Source organism: Chelonia mydas, chromosome 19 (assembly GCF_015237465.2).
Source record: "Chelonia mydas isolate rCheMyd1 chromosome 19, rCheMyd1.pri.v2, whole genome shotgun sequence".
Classification (NCBI taxonomy): domain Eukaryota; kingdom Metazoa; phylum Chordata; order Testudines; family Cheloniidae; genus Chelonia; species Chelonia mydas.
Window position 1 is genome coordinate 7,352,933 of NC_051259.2, and position 18,119 is coordinate 7,371,051.

The window sequence follows — 18,119 nt, forward strand, 5'->3', positions numbered from 1 at the left end:
ATCCCATTGAACCAGGATTTTAATGTATCACCATTAGCTTATTCTGCAGGCAAAGCTCAAACCAAAGAGGCTTAAGTACTGCGGCTGCTGTTCAGATTTGATCCTCATTGATTTGTTGTCTTAAGCCCAATTTCTCATAAATTGTTCTTTTTATTTTCTTTTGGAGCCCTATTCCTTTACTAAGGGAAACCGCCTGATTTCCCTCTCCTCTTTCTCTCCTCCGCCCCCCCGCCCCCCTAACCCCCCGGTCCAGAGAAGAGACCGCTTGCCACAGCTAGCATTCTCGCTTCTGGTCCTTACTGCTCAAGGAAAACTCAGGGGAAGTGGCTGGTATGGGGTGCGATGCTCTGAAATTGAAGCTATATACTGGCAATGTGAACCATTTTTTCCTTCTTAGGGTAAAATGTCTCAGAATTTCCGCACTAGCTACACAGAAACGCTCGGCAAGCTGGAGACACAGTACTGCAAGCTGATGGTGAGTAGGCATTATCCATGTCCACAGCATGCTCTGGTGCCTGAGAGTCCCACCCCTCCACCCAGCACCATATTCCCCTGACACAGGATGCAGAATATGGGGTCCATACTCTGCTGGTGGTGAGGATTGGGAGAGGGAACAGCAGCAATCATTGAGAGCTGAGAGAAGAGCAGACACGTTAGCGTCTTCTTCAGAATTCAAAGGAAACCTGTTTATGGCAAACCAGGTTATTTTGGCAATGTTGGCCTGTGTGCTATGGAGGCCGTGGCTTTACTCAGCCTGTAACCCTGAGTGTCCAAGGCAAAGGATCCAAATTTCCTAAGCTGTTCTCATTGTCCTTATTTGCTTGACTTACATGACATGAGAAATGTTTCCCAGTTTGGAGCAACTCATCACAGCTGGAGTCATCATCTCGGGGGTGGTGGTTTTCACTTACACACTTTTCAGACATCTTCGTAGTACTGTAACTGTATGTCCTCAGCCCCCCTTCAGGGGCACTGGAAGAGAGAAGAGTCTGAGAAGCATCCATTTATGGATCATGAGATGAGTGGGTTATTTCATGGAATGCAGGAAACGTCGAGCTTCCGACTGCGGCATCTCCAGAGCCTGTACGGGTTTGTGTCCCGAGCCACTGCCGAGTTAATCTGGCTGAATGAAAAGGAGGAAGAGGAGCTGGCGTATGACTGGAGTGACAACAACCCCAATATTGCAGCCAAAAGGAATTACTTCTCAGTGAGTATAGTGCAGGCACAGGGCACCCATCAGAACAGGGCTGCCTAGTTACAAGCACCACTGATTACACTGGTATTGCTTTTCAATTGCTGTAAAATGTCCATCTGGCTTACAAGCTCTCAAATTAAGGCTTCCCAGGATTCTGAGCTCCTACAGCTCAGCCCGCAGCGCTTGCCGCAGTCATGATCACCACTGGCGAACTGTGGCTGGCGTAGAAGGCAAAAGGACAAGCTAAATCTGTTCAGCAGGGTTTCCAGTTTTGTGAGCATGTAATAAATATCCGGTGGGGCAGGATTAAAGCTGGAGTTGAAAACTTGGCTGCGAATTCCCTCAGCTCCTAGCATCTAGACTTTGAACGATAACTTCCTGAATAATGTTTTATTTATAGCTGTATCCATTCAAAATTAAGGAAATTCCAAGGCAGAAATTCTCAGTTAAGGTTAAGGAGACTGCCTTTCAAGACAATATTAATAAGGTGTTACCATTCAAAACCTACATGCTAGGAACTGAAGAAATGTTCAGTGCTGTTGCCAACACCGGCTTTAACCCTGCCCCACATCCCTGCTCCTCTTCAGCCTGGCCTGGATACGTAATGACTCAAGTACAGCTTCCACAGAAATGTACGATCGATTTTGATTTGAGTCTTTGCTTGTGTCTGCTACTCAGGAGCTGACAATGGAACTGGAAGAGAAACAGGATGTGTTCCGGTCTCTACAAGATACGGCGGAGCTGCTGTCATTGGAGAATCACCCGGCCAAACAGACTGTAGAGGTAACTGATCACTTGAAGGGCAGATACGCTGGGGAGTTGGGGAGTGTCACGCCAAGCCATATCAATTGAACCCAGCTTATTGGGAGACATGCTGTAGACACACCACACATCCACCTCCACCCTGAACTGCTCTTATCAACTCCAAGTAGACGTAAACAGCTTTATTTATAAGGTTGCCTATTGTGAGGACAAGGGAGACACTTCTACACAGTGCCCTTCCCCAAGATAATAACGATAAATGTTTGTGTGTCCCGGGCCCAGGCCCAAGGTCCTGTGGTAGGATAAGAGAGCCAGTGGCCCTGAGCTCGCTTTGAATTATTCATGGTTATGAGACTGAGGGAGCAAACATGTCTGTGGAGCAAAGGGTTCTTAGGGCAGGGTTTTTTACTGACAAGCCCCTCCACCAATTCCAGGGGATGGAGGGAAACTACCTTGGAAGTGCCACTTGAGGAGCCTTCTTTCTTTAATTTATTTCCTTTGGTCTCTATTCCAGGGCACTTCCCACGACATCTCATTACAACCAAATCCTTCCTTCCTTATGTGAACGTTGTAAGCTAGTTGAGTGAACTAGCCGAACACTGACTCAAGCCCCTTCGTTGACAGATGTACCTTGGTCCTTTGTTGTTGTAACTCGTGGTTTTCTTTATATGTGTGTCTTTTCCAGGCATATAGTGCAGCTGTCCAGTCCCAGTGGCAATGGATCAAACAGCTCTGCTTATGTGTAGACCAGCATGTGAAGGAGAATGCTGCTTACTTCCAGGTATAGTAGGGAGGGACAGTCCTGCGTTTCTGTCCCTGATCTATGGTTCAGAGACCCAAACCTGGTTGTGCACCGTGGTTATGGTATAGCATCAACTGACCCTGATGTTTGAGCCCCACAATGCACTTATCCTTTTGCAGGGCAGTATAGGCTTTATCCTGAACACAGCTTTAAATGAAGGACTTCTGAGTTTGTTCCCATGTGTTTCTTTCCCTTCTGCCGGGTCCTCTGGGCACTTTATATGGTGGGATGTGATTTCTCGCTATAGCCCAGGCCATGCCTGTGGTGGTGCTCACAGCTCCAACAGCACAAAGATGGAGAGAAATGCAGAAGAAACTTGCCTAATGAGATTTTTGGTTGGTTCCTTTCAGTGTTGCCTGTGGCAATGAATAGCCTTTGGTGTGTTGTATCGCACAGCTTTCTGTAATGCTTTTTGGCTTTGCAGTTCTTCAGCGACGCCCGAGAGTCAGAAACGTACCTGCGGAGTCTCCAGGACTCTATCAAACGGAAGTATTCTTGTGACCAGAACACCAGCCTGACCCGCCTGGAAGATCTGCTCCAGGATTCCATGGTGGGTGTTTGTATAAGCCCCAACATCATGGGCTCGGTGCAATACACAATCAGTACTGTGGAGCAGCACTGCTTCCTGGCTTTTGTGTTACAGGGGAAAATGGGGATATTTGTTTATTCCTACAACAGCACAGTTAAGTTGAATGTTCTTTGCTTATCCTGTCTCAGGCCACTCTTTGCATTTTGATTGTGTGTGTGTGTGTGTGTGTGTGTGTGCAAGTACAGGCTGTGTGACCTTAACTGTGCCGCTTTCTGTTTACTGAACACTGTCTACACTAATCTGATTTTAATTTAATAGCTATAATGGAAGATCAGTGACTGCAGTAAAGGACTCTTATAGAGCACAAGGCTCTCTGTATCCTTGCACCCTTGCTGAAGGGAAGAGGAGCCGGCTGTGCAAACAGGCTGGTTAGAGACCTTTTATACCACAGGAAAATGAAGTCCAGATGTTTCACCATCACTATCTACCACACTATCTTTCTGTGCGTAGAAATACGGTGATGGGTGAGTTTTGTTGTCCAAGATGGTTACTCTGATCTGGTCAAGTGCAGCTGGAGGCTGCATCCAGTTGGTTGTTTAGCCGGTGCAGGGAAGGATGGCGGGAAATGCCCACTCTTAATCCAGATCAAATCTGTCATTAATCTGTTATGCCAGTTCCAGAAAGTTGCTAACGATAAAATCAAAGCAGTGAGCATAAGGGTAATTGTGTATGTGTATATTCAGTAATCAAGACAGCAGTAGCAGGCTGCTCTTTGGCAGATTAATCTTTAGGCCTCATGACCTGATGCAAATGGAGTAATATAGAGCAGTCCAAACAATAAGATAACTTTATAACCGCTCAGTGTAAATTGGCATAATAAAACACAAGGAATGAACTGTCAACCAGCTACTGATTTGGCATATCTAACTAGTGCGGGCTTACTTAAGTATTTAATTGCTAATCCTCTGATAAAGTTTAAATGTTAACATTTATACACTTGTTCAGATTGGACTGATTAAGTACTAACGTATTAGTGGAGGTTAACAAACTCAGATGCATGAAATCCCATTGCCATATTCAGTCTCTTACTTATGGGATTCCTTTGATCCAGAGGTTCTGCAGCAAAAAACATGGGTGCTGTTATTGGGGAGTCATGCAGGATAAATCTTCTGGACTCATTGTCCTCTCTTCTTAAGGGTCCGTGTGGCGCATTCCCTCCTCCCAGTTTCAGGTGGTCAGGCCCTTTGTAATCCAGCTGTACTAGCTGCAGGTTCTTAGAGCTGTATCCACAAGTACTAGGACTCTGGCGTGATAGTGGGTCACTCCTTGTTTTGAAAAGTAACCGACATCTCAGGAACGGTGAAGTCCAGCTATCTCCCTGACATGTGCTATTATTCTTTGGTAACTAATGAGTTAAAGTTGTATTTCTTCCAATCATGCTCCCTGGGACAGGCACAGGTAGTTTATTTAAGCACTTATTCTTTTTTTTTTAACCATTAAATAACTCAGACCGTTCACCCTTCCTAGTGCACTGATTGACCCTTTAATGGGCTCAGAGTGGAAAGCATGAGTGTTAAAGTTCTCTGTTGGATGGTTTTTCTGACTTCATAAGTCAAAGTGGGCTGGACCATAATCAATTATTCAGGCTGTGATTTCTGTAATGTTACCCACACTTCTACACTGGAATGGCTGTAGATTGTTTTGAGGATGCTCTGAAAATGGAGAACCACTGTGATCTCAGAGCATCAGACCAGCGGTGACTGACAGAAACCAATTATGCAATATCATTTACCCCAGCTGGCAAATTTCTATCAAAATATCTAATAACTCTGATCGCTTTACCACTAAACGTAGTGGAAAGTCTTTAGTGAAGATATGTTTCTGAGCCATTTCTCTGGGATGTTTTATCTTCTTAACTCTTTGCACCTACATCCTGAGTGTTGTTTTTAAACATGCCTTCATTCCTTGCTTTATAAAAGTGAGGAATTCAACAGGGTTTTGCAGCCTTCCCAAAGCAGCAAAAAAGAAATTCCTCCTCAGTGAGGGTGTGTCCTGCTGGTCACGGTTTTATACACTCTGCAATTTAAATTTTGTAGAAGACTGTTATTTTCTTGTCTCTAGCAGCAAAAGAAATTAATGCTCTGCATGCAGCTTGGTGGGGGTGGGGGTAAGCAAGTGAGTTGTCTGGAATGGCACAAAAATGAAAGGAAAGGTTCCAGCCCTGATTTGGGGTGTGTTCCCCCACAGCTGGGGTGAGAGGGACTCTCTTGGCATATCCATTCAGCCCTTGAGAGCCCAGCCCAGCCCAGCCCTGGAAGACCCTCACCTTTCAGGGGGCAAGAGGGTTGTTGCAACAACTCTAAGGGATTTAGTGGTTCTCTTTTGCCACCTGCACTAGACGCACTTTCATTCTTGCCAGGATGAAAAGGAGCAGCTTATTCAGTCGAAGAGCTCCGTCGCCAGCTTGGTTGGGCGGTCCAAAACCATCGTTCAGCTAAAGCCAAGAAATCCGGACCATGTGCTGAAGAGCACCATCTCGGTCAAGGCTGTTTGTGACTATCGCCAGATCGAGGTGAGCTGACGGCAAGGAGCCTGCGGGCTTCGGAGTGAAGGGAGGAGAAGAATCCAGGCTTGTGCAGAGGGTTGGGGGAATAGTGGGGAAGTAGGAAACAGAGAAACTTGGACCCCTTCTATGGCACTTGACGGTAAGAAACAACAGCGAGGTAGGGAGGGGATGTATAAGGAGGCAGGCAGCGCAATTGCCTCTTCTGAAATAGCTTCTCCAATGGTCCTGGTTTTTCTCTGAGCAGTAGCAAAGGTTCCATTCCCATAGGAGGGTGGAATTGATACCTTCTAGCTAAAGACTTGCCGGGGTAGCATCCTAGCATCACTGAATTTCTCCTCCCTTCCTCTCTAGACAGCTCTTTGAGGTGATTCACAATTTACTTCACTTTTGCTCGATTTTAAAGTGAGTTGGCTGAAAGCCTCCTTTCCTCAGGTAGCCCTACTGGAGTCTCCCAGAAAGGGATCTGGCCACAACAGAAGGCATTGATGGGTCAGGTGTTGGAATGCAATCTTATTTTTGTTGCCTACGTAGATCACCATCTGTAAGAATGATGAGTGTGTGCTGGAAGATAATTCCCAGAGGACCAAATGGAAGGTGATCAGCCCCACAGGCAATGAGGCCATGGTACCATCTGTGTGCTTCCTGATCCCCCCTCCTAACAAAGAGGCAATTGACATTGCTAACAGGTAACTAAGCTCTGCAATTCACTGCTTGCTGCTCGCTGTGGGTTGGAATTCTAAAGCTAGAATGACCAAGAGATGCCTCTAGCTGTTCGTTATGTTCTGGGTTATTTATACTGAGACCATCCAGATCTGTTTTGATTGGGGGAAAGTTTAACCCCCCCATTCTTGCTGGGAGTTGGGGCTTCATGTTGTTAATATTAATTGCAACAGGTGGCTAGCTCGTTAATGTGGTGGGGCTCAGTTGCAGGTGATGGGGAAGGTTCAGGGGATTGGTGGTGATATGGAGTCTTCTGGTTACGAGCTGAAATCCAGGCTTGGTGAGCTGTACCCAGAAGTACTTAGTCTGATGGCTGTTGGGTTTGCTGTTTCAGTTCCCAGTCTACCAGTATCACAAAACCTGTTCCTGTGATCGACTCCCTTGTGACAGTAACAGCAGGGAGACCAAGGGTGCCTCATCTAGACTGTCTAGCCTTTTGCACTAGTGCAAGTCCCTGGTGTTAGATGCGCCTGCACCACTATAAATCATGACTTGTGCTGCTTATCTTGGCTTCAAACGATCAAACTCATGGTGCAGCATTTCCTCACTAGGGGTTTGCACCAATGCTGTCCACACCAGTGCAAAAACCCCAGTGTGGACAAGATCTAAGTGGGTCTGGAAACTGAGCTACCCTCTGGTCTCTAGGTAGGGGTGAGGCATGTGGGCAAGGTGGTTCCCTTGCCCTGCTTGTTGTGTGGCTAACGAGGAGGTGTTTTTTAGTGCTTCCAGCCTAGTGATTTCACAAACAATAAAATTAATGGGAATGGGAAAAAAGCTGAACACCCATGGCTGGCCTGCCTGGAGAGGGGCCAGGGGCCTCCTGGGTGTGGCTGGCCCGCCTGGCAGAGGAGGCGGCTCTTGCAGTGCTCCTGCTGCTAACTTCACAAGAACATGTGATGTAATATTTCTGGATGGTTGGAGAAGGCAGCACGCAGGAGGGGGGATTCCCCAGTGGGGATCTAATGCATGTGAATGAGAGAGATATAAGGCTCCCATCTGATTCTGATCAGGGCATTCTGCAAGCCTTACTATTAGTTCTACTCGGTTAGGCTCGACCTTGGGTTGTTATCTTAATGAGCTAAAAGTTAAAGGCTGAATTTGAATAAGCACATGCCTGGCTCCATGCTGTAACTGAGAATGCTGGGGGAGCTGGGTAGTGATGGAACTGCTGTCCTGTCATAGGGTCGAACAGCTGTACCAGAAGGTGATGGCCCTCTGGCACCAGCTCCATGTGAACACGAAGAGCCTGATCTCCTGGAACTACCTGCGGAAGGACATTGCCCTGGTGCAAGGCTGGAATATGGAGAAGGTACCATACAAAGCATCCCAACAAATCCACGTGTCCGTGTCACTGCAGTGTAGGCTGGTCTTCTCCAGCAATGTAGAAAGCTAACTTGCTTTGGCATTAAGTGTAATCCCAGCCGCTTGGTTGGAGTTGGAAATGATGCCAAGGCTTCCTCGCCTGGGTAGGGAATACAAGGAAAATAGTAAGAGATGATTCAAGGGTGAAGGGTTAGGGCAACTGAGGGATCAGCCTGAGGGGCATAGTGTAAGACAGTCTGAGCTCTGGGGCGTTCAGAGCAAAGAGAGAAAGGTGCAATGACTGTAGCATCAGCTGTTTGCTCCTGAGCTATAATCAGCTAGGGTGTCGTAGGATTGATGCTCCTTTTTACTTAGGAGTGAACAGAGGTGGAGGTGAGAGGAATGAGGAAGCAGAAGAAAGATCCAGGGAAAGCAAACTTCTCATAATATCTTTCCTTGAAATCATGGGAGAGCTCTGTTCAGGCAATAAAGATTATTGTAGTGGGGGGAGCGAGATAAAAACCCAGGCAAGGCAAAGGCCGTGTTGCAGCATAGCATGACAAGAAGAGCTGTCCTGTCCGAGAAGGGGAGACTCACTAGTATCTGGCTCCAGGGGTGGCCTGGCAATGGTTGTCACCCTTGAAAAGATGCTTGCTAGGAAAGGAGCGTGTGAATTAATGTTTACTGCTGTGTGTGAGAAATGGGGGAAGCATCCGGGTAATTTTCAGTAACTGGGAGCTTGGTCAGGGCAGTTTGGAGCATGGTTCCTTCTAGTTAGTCTTTGGTTTTCCACAGCTGAGATCTCTGGCCCAAGGAGAGTGCCAGCAAGCCATGAAGAGCCTCCAGGCACACTATGAGGACTTCTTGCACGACAGCCAGGACTCAGAGCTCTTTTCTGGGGCCGATCGGCTGTGTTTGGAGGAAGAAGTTAAGTCCTGCAAGGAGCACTTCCAACATCTGCTGGAGTCCATGGAGAACGGTGAGCTGGAAGGGTTAATAGACTGACATGGAGCTGTGGGGGCTGATAGAGACAAGGGATTTACAGGTGCTCTTAATTTTTAGACTAGCTTGTGAGTGTTAGCTTTGCAAATGGCTGTTCTCTTCTCTGCTGTTCATTCGAATGTGCGGCTTTTGTTGGGGAGAAATAGCACTGGCAGATGGTGCCAATTAGGTCTGGGTAGTGGGGTCCTTGCTTTGCTGCCAGTGGTTAAACATTAGGTCCTCACATCTCTTGACAGGCCTTTGGCAAAATTGGTTTCCATCTGAGTAGAGACCTCTGTGTTCGCGTCTCTCTGGGCAGAAGAATTCAGCCACTTGGGTCTACGGTTCCTAATAGAGACTAATCCTAGGTGTTTTTTTTTTTTTTTGGTATGTTTGTCACTTAATAGAGGACAAAGATGAGACCATTGCCAGGGCATATCTCTCTGAGCTAAAGAACATCCGTCTGCGCCTGGAGGAGTGTGAACAGAGACTAGTGAGGCGAATCCAGGCCCCAAGCAGCACCAGAACAGACGGTGTTGCTATCCAGGAAAACACCTTCCACATTGCAGAGCAGGAGGTCAGTACTTTCTGAAGGAAGGTAGTGTTTGAGGGAACCCACTGTTGGTCTTAAGAGAGCTGCTTCACAGGTCATTGATACCCTGGCATAAATTTTATATAGGGAACTCCCCTCTCATCTTCGTCTGCTTCACATAGCAATCTTGTAGATGGAACGTTTTACTCTTAGGTCAGAAAGACAATGAAGGTATCTTTGTTCTCTTGCCTTGCCGCCTTTTTGCATTTTACACCTTCACCCACCCCATGATGTCTCCTCGCTTCAGATCCCCAAGGGGAAAATGTCTATGGTCATATAACCTGGGCCTATCCCTCAATCCACTGAGCGGCCACTTGAGGAGAAATATAAACCCCCGGGAAGAAATCTGCAAAGATCTCTCTCCTTTTTATGTGCTGAGACTAGCACATATTGCCTTTTTCATAGGCTGGTTGGGCAAACATCCATTGCATAAAGTATTCCTTCTTTACAAAGTTATAAAAAGCAACAGTTTCCAAAGCACTGACTGCAGGTGGCCTTTGCACCCACTGAGACCAGAGCATCCTGATCTGATGATGGAAAGGAATGAAGAAAATGGTGAATTCTGCAGAATTTACAAGCCCATTTAGACTTGAAATGATTCTGCTAAATAGAATTTTAAGCTGGAAATGTCTGATACCAGGCGCTCCTTGCATCTTATCCTGTTCACTTTTGCTTCCGTCTCCTGGGTGTCTGCACTTTATTCTGATGTTAATTCTCTGTTTCCACACAGCGTATGCAGGAGGATTTACGGCAGCTGAAGTCCGACTTGCAGCACGTTTCTGAGAAATGTGACAGCTTCCTACACAAGTCTCCAACTGGGTCCAGTGCCCCACACTTGCGTTCTGAGCTCAATCTACTGGTAGAGAAGATGGATCACGTGTATGGACTTTCTTCCATCTACCTGGATAAGTGAGTCAGAACATGCCTATTTTCTGGAGTTGAGAGAATTCTATATGGGCAGAATTTGCATGGCTCCCCTCTCTGAAATTGGGTGAGGGTGGGAATTGCTCTCATGCTTCTTAACGGGGCTTAGGAATGTCTAGGAGATGCTGCAAATTCAAGAGCTGCAAGGGGTGCCAGGCAGTGGTGCTCCAGAATATTTGAGTGTTAGTGTTGAGGTGACTCACTCCAGGCAGCTGGGTTTCAGATACAGCATTCAACTGGGAAATGGTTCAAGTTGAGCCATCAGTCTGGCAAAATTCACCATGATGAACAATCTGTGCTCAGGTGTTATGTGGCTGGGGGTATAGTACGTGGGGGTGGAAGCTGGTGCAGGGCTGGAATACCCAGGGCCATTGTAGGTCAGGGTTGAGGTGCATTGGCAGAGCTGGGTGGGAAAAATGTGCAGAACACCTCTTGCTATTACAGCTTGCTATGTTCAGTGCTATTACATCCGAACTTCTCATCAGCACAATCAAGAGCTGACAAAAGCAGGCAGTTGACAAGGGTGACCCAGCCTAAGAAGTTGTTATTATTTAGCACCTAGTAGCCATAGGCACCAGACCTCGTTGTGTTAGGCTCTATGGAAACAAAACAGAAATATGGTCCCAGCCCCAAAGAGCTTACAGTCTGGGTGTAAGACAAGAGACAACTGACGGATACAGACAGGCAGATGAGGGAGTGCAAGGACCCAATGAAACAATATTGGCCAGCAAAGAACAGGGAAGGATGGAGGAGTTCTCACTGACTCACTGCTGTAGGACCCTAACATGACACAGCCAAGCATGCATTTCTTGTTCTGAGATACACCGTGAAAACTGTAATAAGGCACCTCCCAAAACACCAACAAAAACAGGTTCCCTGGCAACTTATTAATTGAAGGCCAGACAATATGTACTGGGAACAGTGAGGTTGCTTGGCACTGGGCTTTACTTTAAGGGTGATCCTTAGAGCTGGTATCTGTAGTTTGCTTGCCAATAGTATCCCTACTACGCTTGTACTTCCCAAGCGCTAATCCTCAGGATAGCCCATGAGGGAGGTGAGCAGTAAGTACACGTAGCATTTATGTAGCACTTTTCCCTTTCAGAGTGTTGTACAAAAGTAACTAATTATTCCCACTTTAGGGATGGGAACGCTGCGATGAGGTGACTTGTTGGAGTTGCTGTTAGAACTGGGGTTAAATGCTGGTATTCCAGTCTCTCGTCCTAGAACTCAGACCGCTAGATTATGCTGCTTCTGTGTTCTGTTCTGTTTGATCCCTTCCGTTTTACTTGAAGGTGTTTTAGAATTTCAGGGGCATATACAGGGGCTTGTGTTCACTGGCTTCTCCCCTGAGAATCTAGATTCCATTATGGATCTCTCTTCCTGCTGTTCAAATGTGAATGTTGGGTATGATCCAGAGTGAGCTGTTCTGTTCCTCTCCGCAGCTTATGATCCAAATGACTTTACAATACAGAATATCCTCAGTTCGAGAAGTCACGTTTCTTTCTTGTCTTTACACGATAGGTTAAAGACGGTGGATGTTATTGTTCGTAGTACCCAAGGAGCAGAGTCCCTGGTCAAAGGATATGAAGTTAAACTGAGCCAAGAGGAGGCAGTCCCTGCTGATCTAACAGCTATTCAGTCTCACAGAGCTACATTACAGGTTGGTAACATTATGCTTCCAATAGCATCCAGTAGAAATTAGCATCACTCCCGTCTTGAGCTCTGGCACTCTCCCCTTTCCTTACTGAATTTGCATTGTGGTCAACCCCACCTGCTCGTTCGTGAGTGATTGGAGGCTTTAACTGAGTTGACAAAATCCTTACTGCTTTGTGAACTGTAGGTAGAACAGCTGCCTGGGCTTTTTTGCACGGCTGGTGCTAATTGCGCTTGGCAGCCGCAGCGTGCGTAACTCTGCGATCCCAAATGCACCGTTATGACTTGCTCTGGGCTGGGAAACAGATCCCTACATTTTGCACCTCCTGGTCCTAGATCCAGCCAGATGGTGGAGATGATGGAGCTGATCATTGTTCCTAAACTTCACAGGGCAACGCAAGGCAGAGCTAGATATTTCTCTCTCCTGTCTTAACTGTTCTGTACATTTAGCTGCTTACGTTTGATTGGAGAATTCCATGTTGTACATTCGCAACAGCAAATTCAGCTAAACTTTCTGGTCGTGGTAATATGGATTTAGCTGTCCTGTTGTTTGTTAAAGCAATGGCTCGGTGATGCGAAGAACAAGAGCGCTGTGTTCTCGACGTTGGAAGAGGATGTGGCAAAGGCTAAAATCACGGGAGAGCAGCTGTATCGTCTGAAGCAAGAGCGCAGCATGGACCTGGAGCGGTACCAGGAGAAGGGAGCCCAGCTGTGGGATCGCTGGCAGAGAGTTGGCTCTCAAATTGAAACCCGGTGAGTCACTCCCTTCTTGTGCTTGCTGCTTTGCTGGCTGTGCCTCTGATGGAAGCTTGTGCCAGACTTGGAAATAGCAATGGCCTTTTTCCAGTTGTAACTTCTGCTCGCAGCCAGGGTGGCAAATCCCACCATTAAATATAGGAACTATTCCCATCTGAGGGAAAGCAGGGAAAGAAAGTCAAGAACTCAAAAGATAGAGAACGAAGTCCTGTCATTAACACCCCCGGCCTATCCTGCAGCTCCCTTAGCAGCTGCTAACCTTTGCCAGGCTGATTCTTGGAACTCCGTTCAGTTCTGATCTGGATCTTTACTGGTTGGAGACATTGTCACCCTTAACAAACCATAGCTTGGCTGGAAACGCCCCTCATGCTCCCTGTCCTGCAGAGCTGTACCTGTGGTTTCTATAAATATCCCCGGGGAAGCGTCGGCTTTAGCGGTTTCTCTGCATGTGGCTGGACCTGGAGCCATTGTTTTGATGCAATGATTTGAGTTTGGTGATGGTTTCCTTTTTGCATTGGTCCTTTCAGCTGTTCAGATCTGGAGAGTATCCAGGAGGTGCTGGGGGATTACAGGGAGTGTCACGGCGAGCTGATCCAGTGGATTGAGGAGACCACTGCCCAGCAGGAACTGATGAAACCTGGGCAAGCAGAGGACAGCAAGGTGCTCTCTGAGCAGCTGAGCCAGCAGACGGTGAGAGAGAAAATGGCGCTTTTCTAACTGGAATAGGGTTGCTGAAAGGAGTCGGACAAATATTTTTTTTTTAAATAAATCTTTTGTCTTGTCAGCTTCAAATCTTTGTTCTCTTAAGGGCTGAATGACTCACGGGATTTGCAATAATGTGTGTGCATTCACCTATAGCTTACCAGAGCAGATGGCCCCCCAGAAGGGTAATTACTGAATGTTGCCACTGTCAGCAGTTCATTCACCTATGGTCTCCTGGTAGCGCCTAGTGGTTCCATCAGAGGCACCGAGGAACAAAGGGCCGGTGGTTAGGGTGCTAGCCTGGGGCATGGGAGACCTGGGTACAAGCCTCTGCTCCACCACAGATTGCCTGGGTGACCTTGGGCAAGTCACTCAGGGACAGATTTTTGAAGGTATTTAGGTGCGTAACTTCCATTGATTTCAGTGGAGTTGGGGGTTTAAATCTGGGCCATAGCTTCTCTGTGCCTCAGTTCCCCATCCTCACAATGGGGATAGTAGCACTGCCCTGCTTCACAGGGTTGTGGTGAGAATAAATGCATTAAAGATGGTGAAGCGCTCATGTTACAGTACTTAAGGAAGAGAGAGATCTAGATAATATTCCCTTCTTGTCTCCGTAAAATGGCCACAGAGGCTGAGCTACCTTCTACACTCCTGGAAGTGCTGAGGCATGTTGGTGGGACGTTGTGGGAGAAGTGTGCCTCTGTACCTGTTCTGTAAATAATTTGTGTGTCTTCACTGGTCTTAGTCCAGCTCCTTCCTTGAGCAGCAAATAAATACTCTGAATGAGCTTTAAAGAAAGGACAATGTTTTCCTCCTATTGATTGGGTGTTTCTTGTTTGACAAACACTGATGTCTTCCTCTCTGTACTGAAAGAGCTGAAATTAAAATGGCTGTTTAACAAGAAATATAAGCCACTTCATCATAGCAAAGAATCTTTAAGTGTCAGGAGGGCTTATGCAGATTATAGAGATTCATCACTGATGAAGTGTGCAAAGGGCACAAACTTGTGGGGGAGAGGTGAATAAAGAAGAGGACAGGTCACTGATTCAGAATGATCTGGATCATGTGGTGAAAGCCAACAGTACGTGTTTTAGGACTGTTAAATGTAAATGTGTACATCTAGGAGCAAAGAGTGTGGGCCATACTTACAGAATAGGGGACTCTATCCTAGGAATCAGTGACTCTGAAAAGAATTTGGGGATCATGGTGGACAATCAGCTGAACATGAGCTCCCAATGTGATGCTGTGGTCAAAAGAGTTAATGCGATCCTGGGATGCATACACAGGGGAATCTTGAGTAGAAGAGCGTTTTTTTAACAACTGTATTTGGCACTGGTGCAACTGCTTCTGGAATACTATATCCAGTTTTGGTGCCCGCAATTCAGGAAGGATGATGATAAATTGGAGAAGGTTCAGAAAAGAGCCACAAGAATGATTAAAGGAGTAACAAGCATGCCTTAAAGTAATAGACTCAAAGAGCTCCATCTATTTAGCTTAACCAAGAGAAGGTTAAGAGGTGACTTGATGACAGTCTGTAGCTATCTTCATGGGAAACAAATATTTAATGATGGGCTCTTTGGTCTACCAGAGGAAGATCTCACATGATTCAATACGTGGAAGTTGAAATTAGACAAATTCAAACTGGAAATAAGATATAAATTTTTAGCAGTGAATATAATTAACTATTGAAACAATTGACCAAGGGTCATGGTGGATTTTCCATCACTGACAAGTTTTAGATCAAGACTAGTTGTTTTATTAAGAGATGCTTGGGGAATTGTTTTAGGGAAGTTCTATGGTCTGTTATACAGGAGGTCAGACTTAGAGGATCACAAACCTTGCATAGTGTCTCTTTAATGTATAGACAGATGGAAGGGCAGGAATGTTCTGTTGCTGGAGGACTCTAGAGAACAAGTTCAATATGAAAGTGACGTGGTCAGGAGTCAAAGAGGAAATAAGCGGAAAATTTCATTTAAAAGGCAGGGGGGAAAAAATCTTTCTTTTTTTTTTTTTTGTCAAAGGCTTTGGTTGTGGTAATCGACAGAAATCAAGCCAAGCTGGACCAGTGTCAGAAATTCTCACAGCAATACTCTGCTGCTGTCAAGGTAATGACATGTTTCTTAAATCCGAGGCGAACACAGAGCTTGGTGTCAACTGCACAATCATTGCCTGCATCTTCCGTTCTCCTAAGCCAGGAGAGAGGCAAAACTCCTCTATTGTTGGCTTTGATGTTCTGGCTCTGTGTGTGGAGAGACTTGAAAATGCCAATCTTAGAATAAATAGGTAACAATTCAAAATCCTCCCCCCCACACACCCCCTGCCTTCTTTTATTTCCAGGACTATGAGCTGCAGCTCATGACATACAGGGCGTTTGTGGAATCACAGCAGAAATCTCCCATGAAACGCAGACGCATGCTTTCCTCCTCGGATGCGATCACCCAAGAGGTAAGCAGCCTGCCTGCCTGCCTGGCCTTGCATGGGAGAGGAGTGGGGAGAGGTTCCTCTGCTCCTAGAAGACAGACGAGCGGCCTGTCTGTGAAAATAGCTCCTTTCTGCTGAACTCTTATATAAAAATTTCCACCCTCACTGTTTTTTTTATTAGCCAGAGAGGATGGCTTAGTGCTCTAAGCTTCAGGTATGAAATACCTAGACTCCTTGGAACCACAGGTTCAAATCCCAACAGGGTCGACTCAGCCCTTCATCCTTCCAAGGTAAATAAACAGAGCACCATGCAGTATACTGTGTGTGGATCTTTTGGATGAGACCTTTAAAAACCAAGGTCTTGTCTGCTCCGTGTGGATATTAAAGATCCCATGGTCTTTTTATGAGAGTAGAAGGTTTTCCCCAGTGTCCTCGACCAAAACTTCCCCTCCCCCCTCGCTGTTGTGCAGCATGCAGTGCGTCAGGTGGCTGCCACCCTCCATCTCAGAGTTGCTGCATTTCAGTGGTACTGTAACATATCTAGTCTGTGAAGTGCTTGGGGATCTTTCCGAATGAGAGGTTCTGTATCCATTTCTCACCCTGTAAAGTACTGTGGTTGTATAAGCCAGAGTTCCCACTGACGCATGGTGGTTTGTTTTTTTGTTTTTTGTTTTTAGTTCATGGATTTACGGACTCGCTATACAGCGTTGGTAACGTTAACCACGCAGCACGTGAAGTACATCAGTGATGCTCTCCGGCGGCTGGAAGAAGAGGAAGTAAGGATATTTGATAGCCAGGGGATTACAGACCAGTCTGCTTCATTTCAGTACCCGGAAAGATAATGAAACAAATAATTAAGCAATCAATTTGCAAACATCTAGAAGACAATAAGGTGATAAGTAACAGTCAGCATGGATTTGTCAAGAACAAATCGTGGCAAATCAACCTGATAGCTTTCTAAGACATGGTAACAAGCCTTGTGGATGGGGAGGAAGCAGTAGATATGGTAGATCTTGACTTTAGTAAGTCTTTTGATACTGTCTCGCATGACCTTCTCATAAACAAAGTAGGAAAATACAACCTAGATGGAGCTACTATACAGAACTGATTGGAAAACCGTTCCCAGAGAGTAATTATCAGTGATTCACAGTCAAGCTGGAAGGACAAAATGAGTGGCGTCCCACAGGGATCAGTTCTGAGTCCAGTTCTGTTCAATATCTTCATCAGTGATTTAGATCATGGCATAGAGAGTACACTGATAAAGTTTGCAGCCGATACCACGCTGGGAGGGGTTGCAGGTGCTTTGGAGGATCGGATCAACATTCAAAATGATCTGGACAAACTGGAGAAATGGTCTGAAGAAAATAGGATGAAATTCAATAAGGACAAATGCAAAGTGCTCCACGTAGGAAGGAACAATCAGTGGAGTACAAAATGGGAAATGACTGCCTAGGAAGGAGTACTGCGGAAAGGGATCTGCGGGTGATAGTGGATCATAAGCTAAAGATGAGTGAAAGTGTAATTCTGTTGCAAAAAAAACAAACAAACAAACATCATTCTGGGATGTATGAGCAAGAGTGTTGTAAGCAAGACAGGAGAAGTAATTCTTCCGCTCTACTCTGTGCTGATTAGGGCTCAGCTGGAGTATGGTGTCCAGTTCTGGGTGCCACATTTCAGGAAGGATGTGGACAAATTGGAGAAAGTCCAGAGAAGAGCAACAAAAATGATTAAAGGTCTAGAAAATGTGACTTATGAGGGAAGATTGAAAAAACTGGGTTTGTTGAGTATGGAGGAGAGAAGACCGAGGGGGGACATGAGAGCAGTTTTCCGGTACATAAAATGTTGTTACATGGAGGAGGGAGAAAAATTGTTCTTCTTAACCTCTGAGGATCGGACAAGAAGCAATGGGCTTAAATTGCAGCAAGGGAGGTTTAGGTTGGACATTAGGAAAAACTGTCAGGGTGGTTAAGCACTGGAATAAATTGCCTAGGGAGGTTGTGGAATTGCCATCATTGGAGATTTTTAAGAGCAGGTTAGACAAACACCTGTCAGGTAGTATCTAGATAATACTCAGTCCTGCCATGAGTGCGGGGGACCGGACTAGAGACCTCTTGAGGTTCCTTCCAGCCCTACGATTCTGTGATTCTAAAGTCATAATTAATACATTCAGAACTCCCAGGCCCAGTGGTCAGTTTCTGCCAGTGATTCTTCCTC

The 18,119-nt window shown here is 46.1% G+C and overlaps 1 protein-coding gene across 28 annotated transcripts in view; it reads left to right on the top strand.

Annotated features, from left to right (window-relative positions):
* Positions 1-18,119, top strand: part of MACF1 (microtubule actin crosslinking factor 1) — a 252,980-nt gene that overhangs the window by 121,064 nt on the left and 113,797 nt on the right. For all 28 annotated transcript variants that reach the window (XM_037881677.1, XM_043531974.1, XM_043531971.1 and 25 more), the window contains exons 16-32: positions 398-475; positions 1,046-1,207; positions 1,874-1,978; positions 2,643-2,738; positions 3,184-3,309; positions 5,708-5,860; positions 6,386-6,540; positions 7,757-7,883; positions 8,672-8,855; positions 9,265-9,434; positions 10,180-10,358; positions 11,895-12,033; positions 12,586-12,779; positions 13,310-13,472; positions 15,506-15,589; positions 15,822-15,929; positions 16,583-16,681. In XM_037881677.1, the coding sequence (XP_037737605.1) occupies positions 398-475; positions 1,046-1,207; positions 1,874-1,978; positions 2,643-2,738; positions 3,184-3,309; positions 5,708-5,860; positions 6,386-6,540; positions 7,757-7,883; positions 8,672-8,855; positions 9,265-9,434; positions 10,180-10,358; positions 11,895-12,033; positions 12,586-12,779; positions 13,310-13,472; positions 15,506-15,589; positions 15,822-15,929; positions 16,583-16,681 (2,322 nt within the window). The remainder of the gene's footprint in view (positions 1-397; positions 476-1,045; positions 1,208-1,873; positions 1,979-2,642; positions 2,739-3,183; positions 3,310-5,707; positions 5,861-6,385; positions 6,541-7,756; positions 7,884-8,671; positions 8,856-9,264; positions 9,435-10,179; positions 10,359-11,894; positions 12,034-12,585; positions 12,780-13,309; positions 13,473-15,505; positions 15,590-15,821; positions 15,930-16,582; positions 16,682-18,119) is intronic.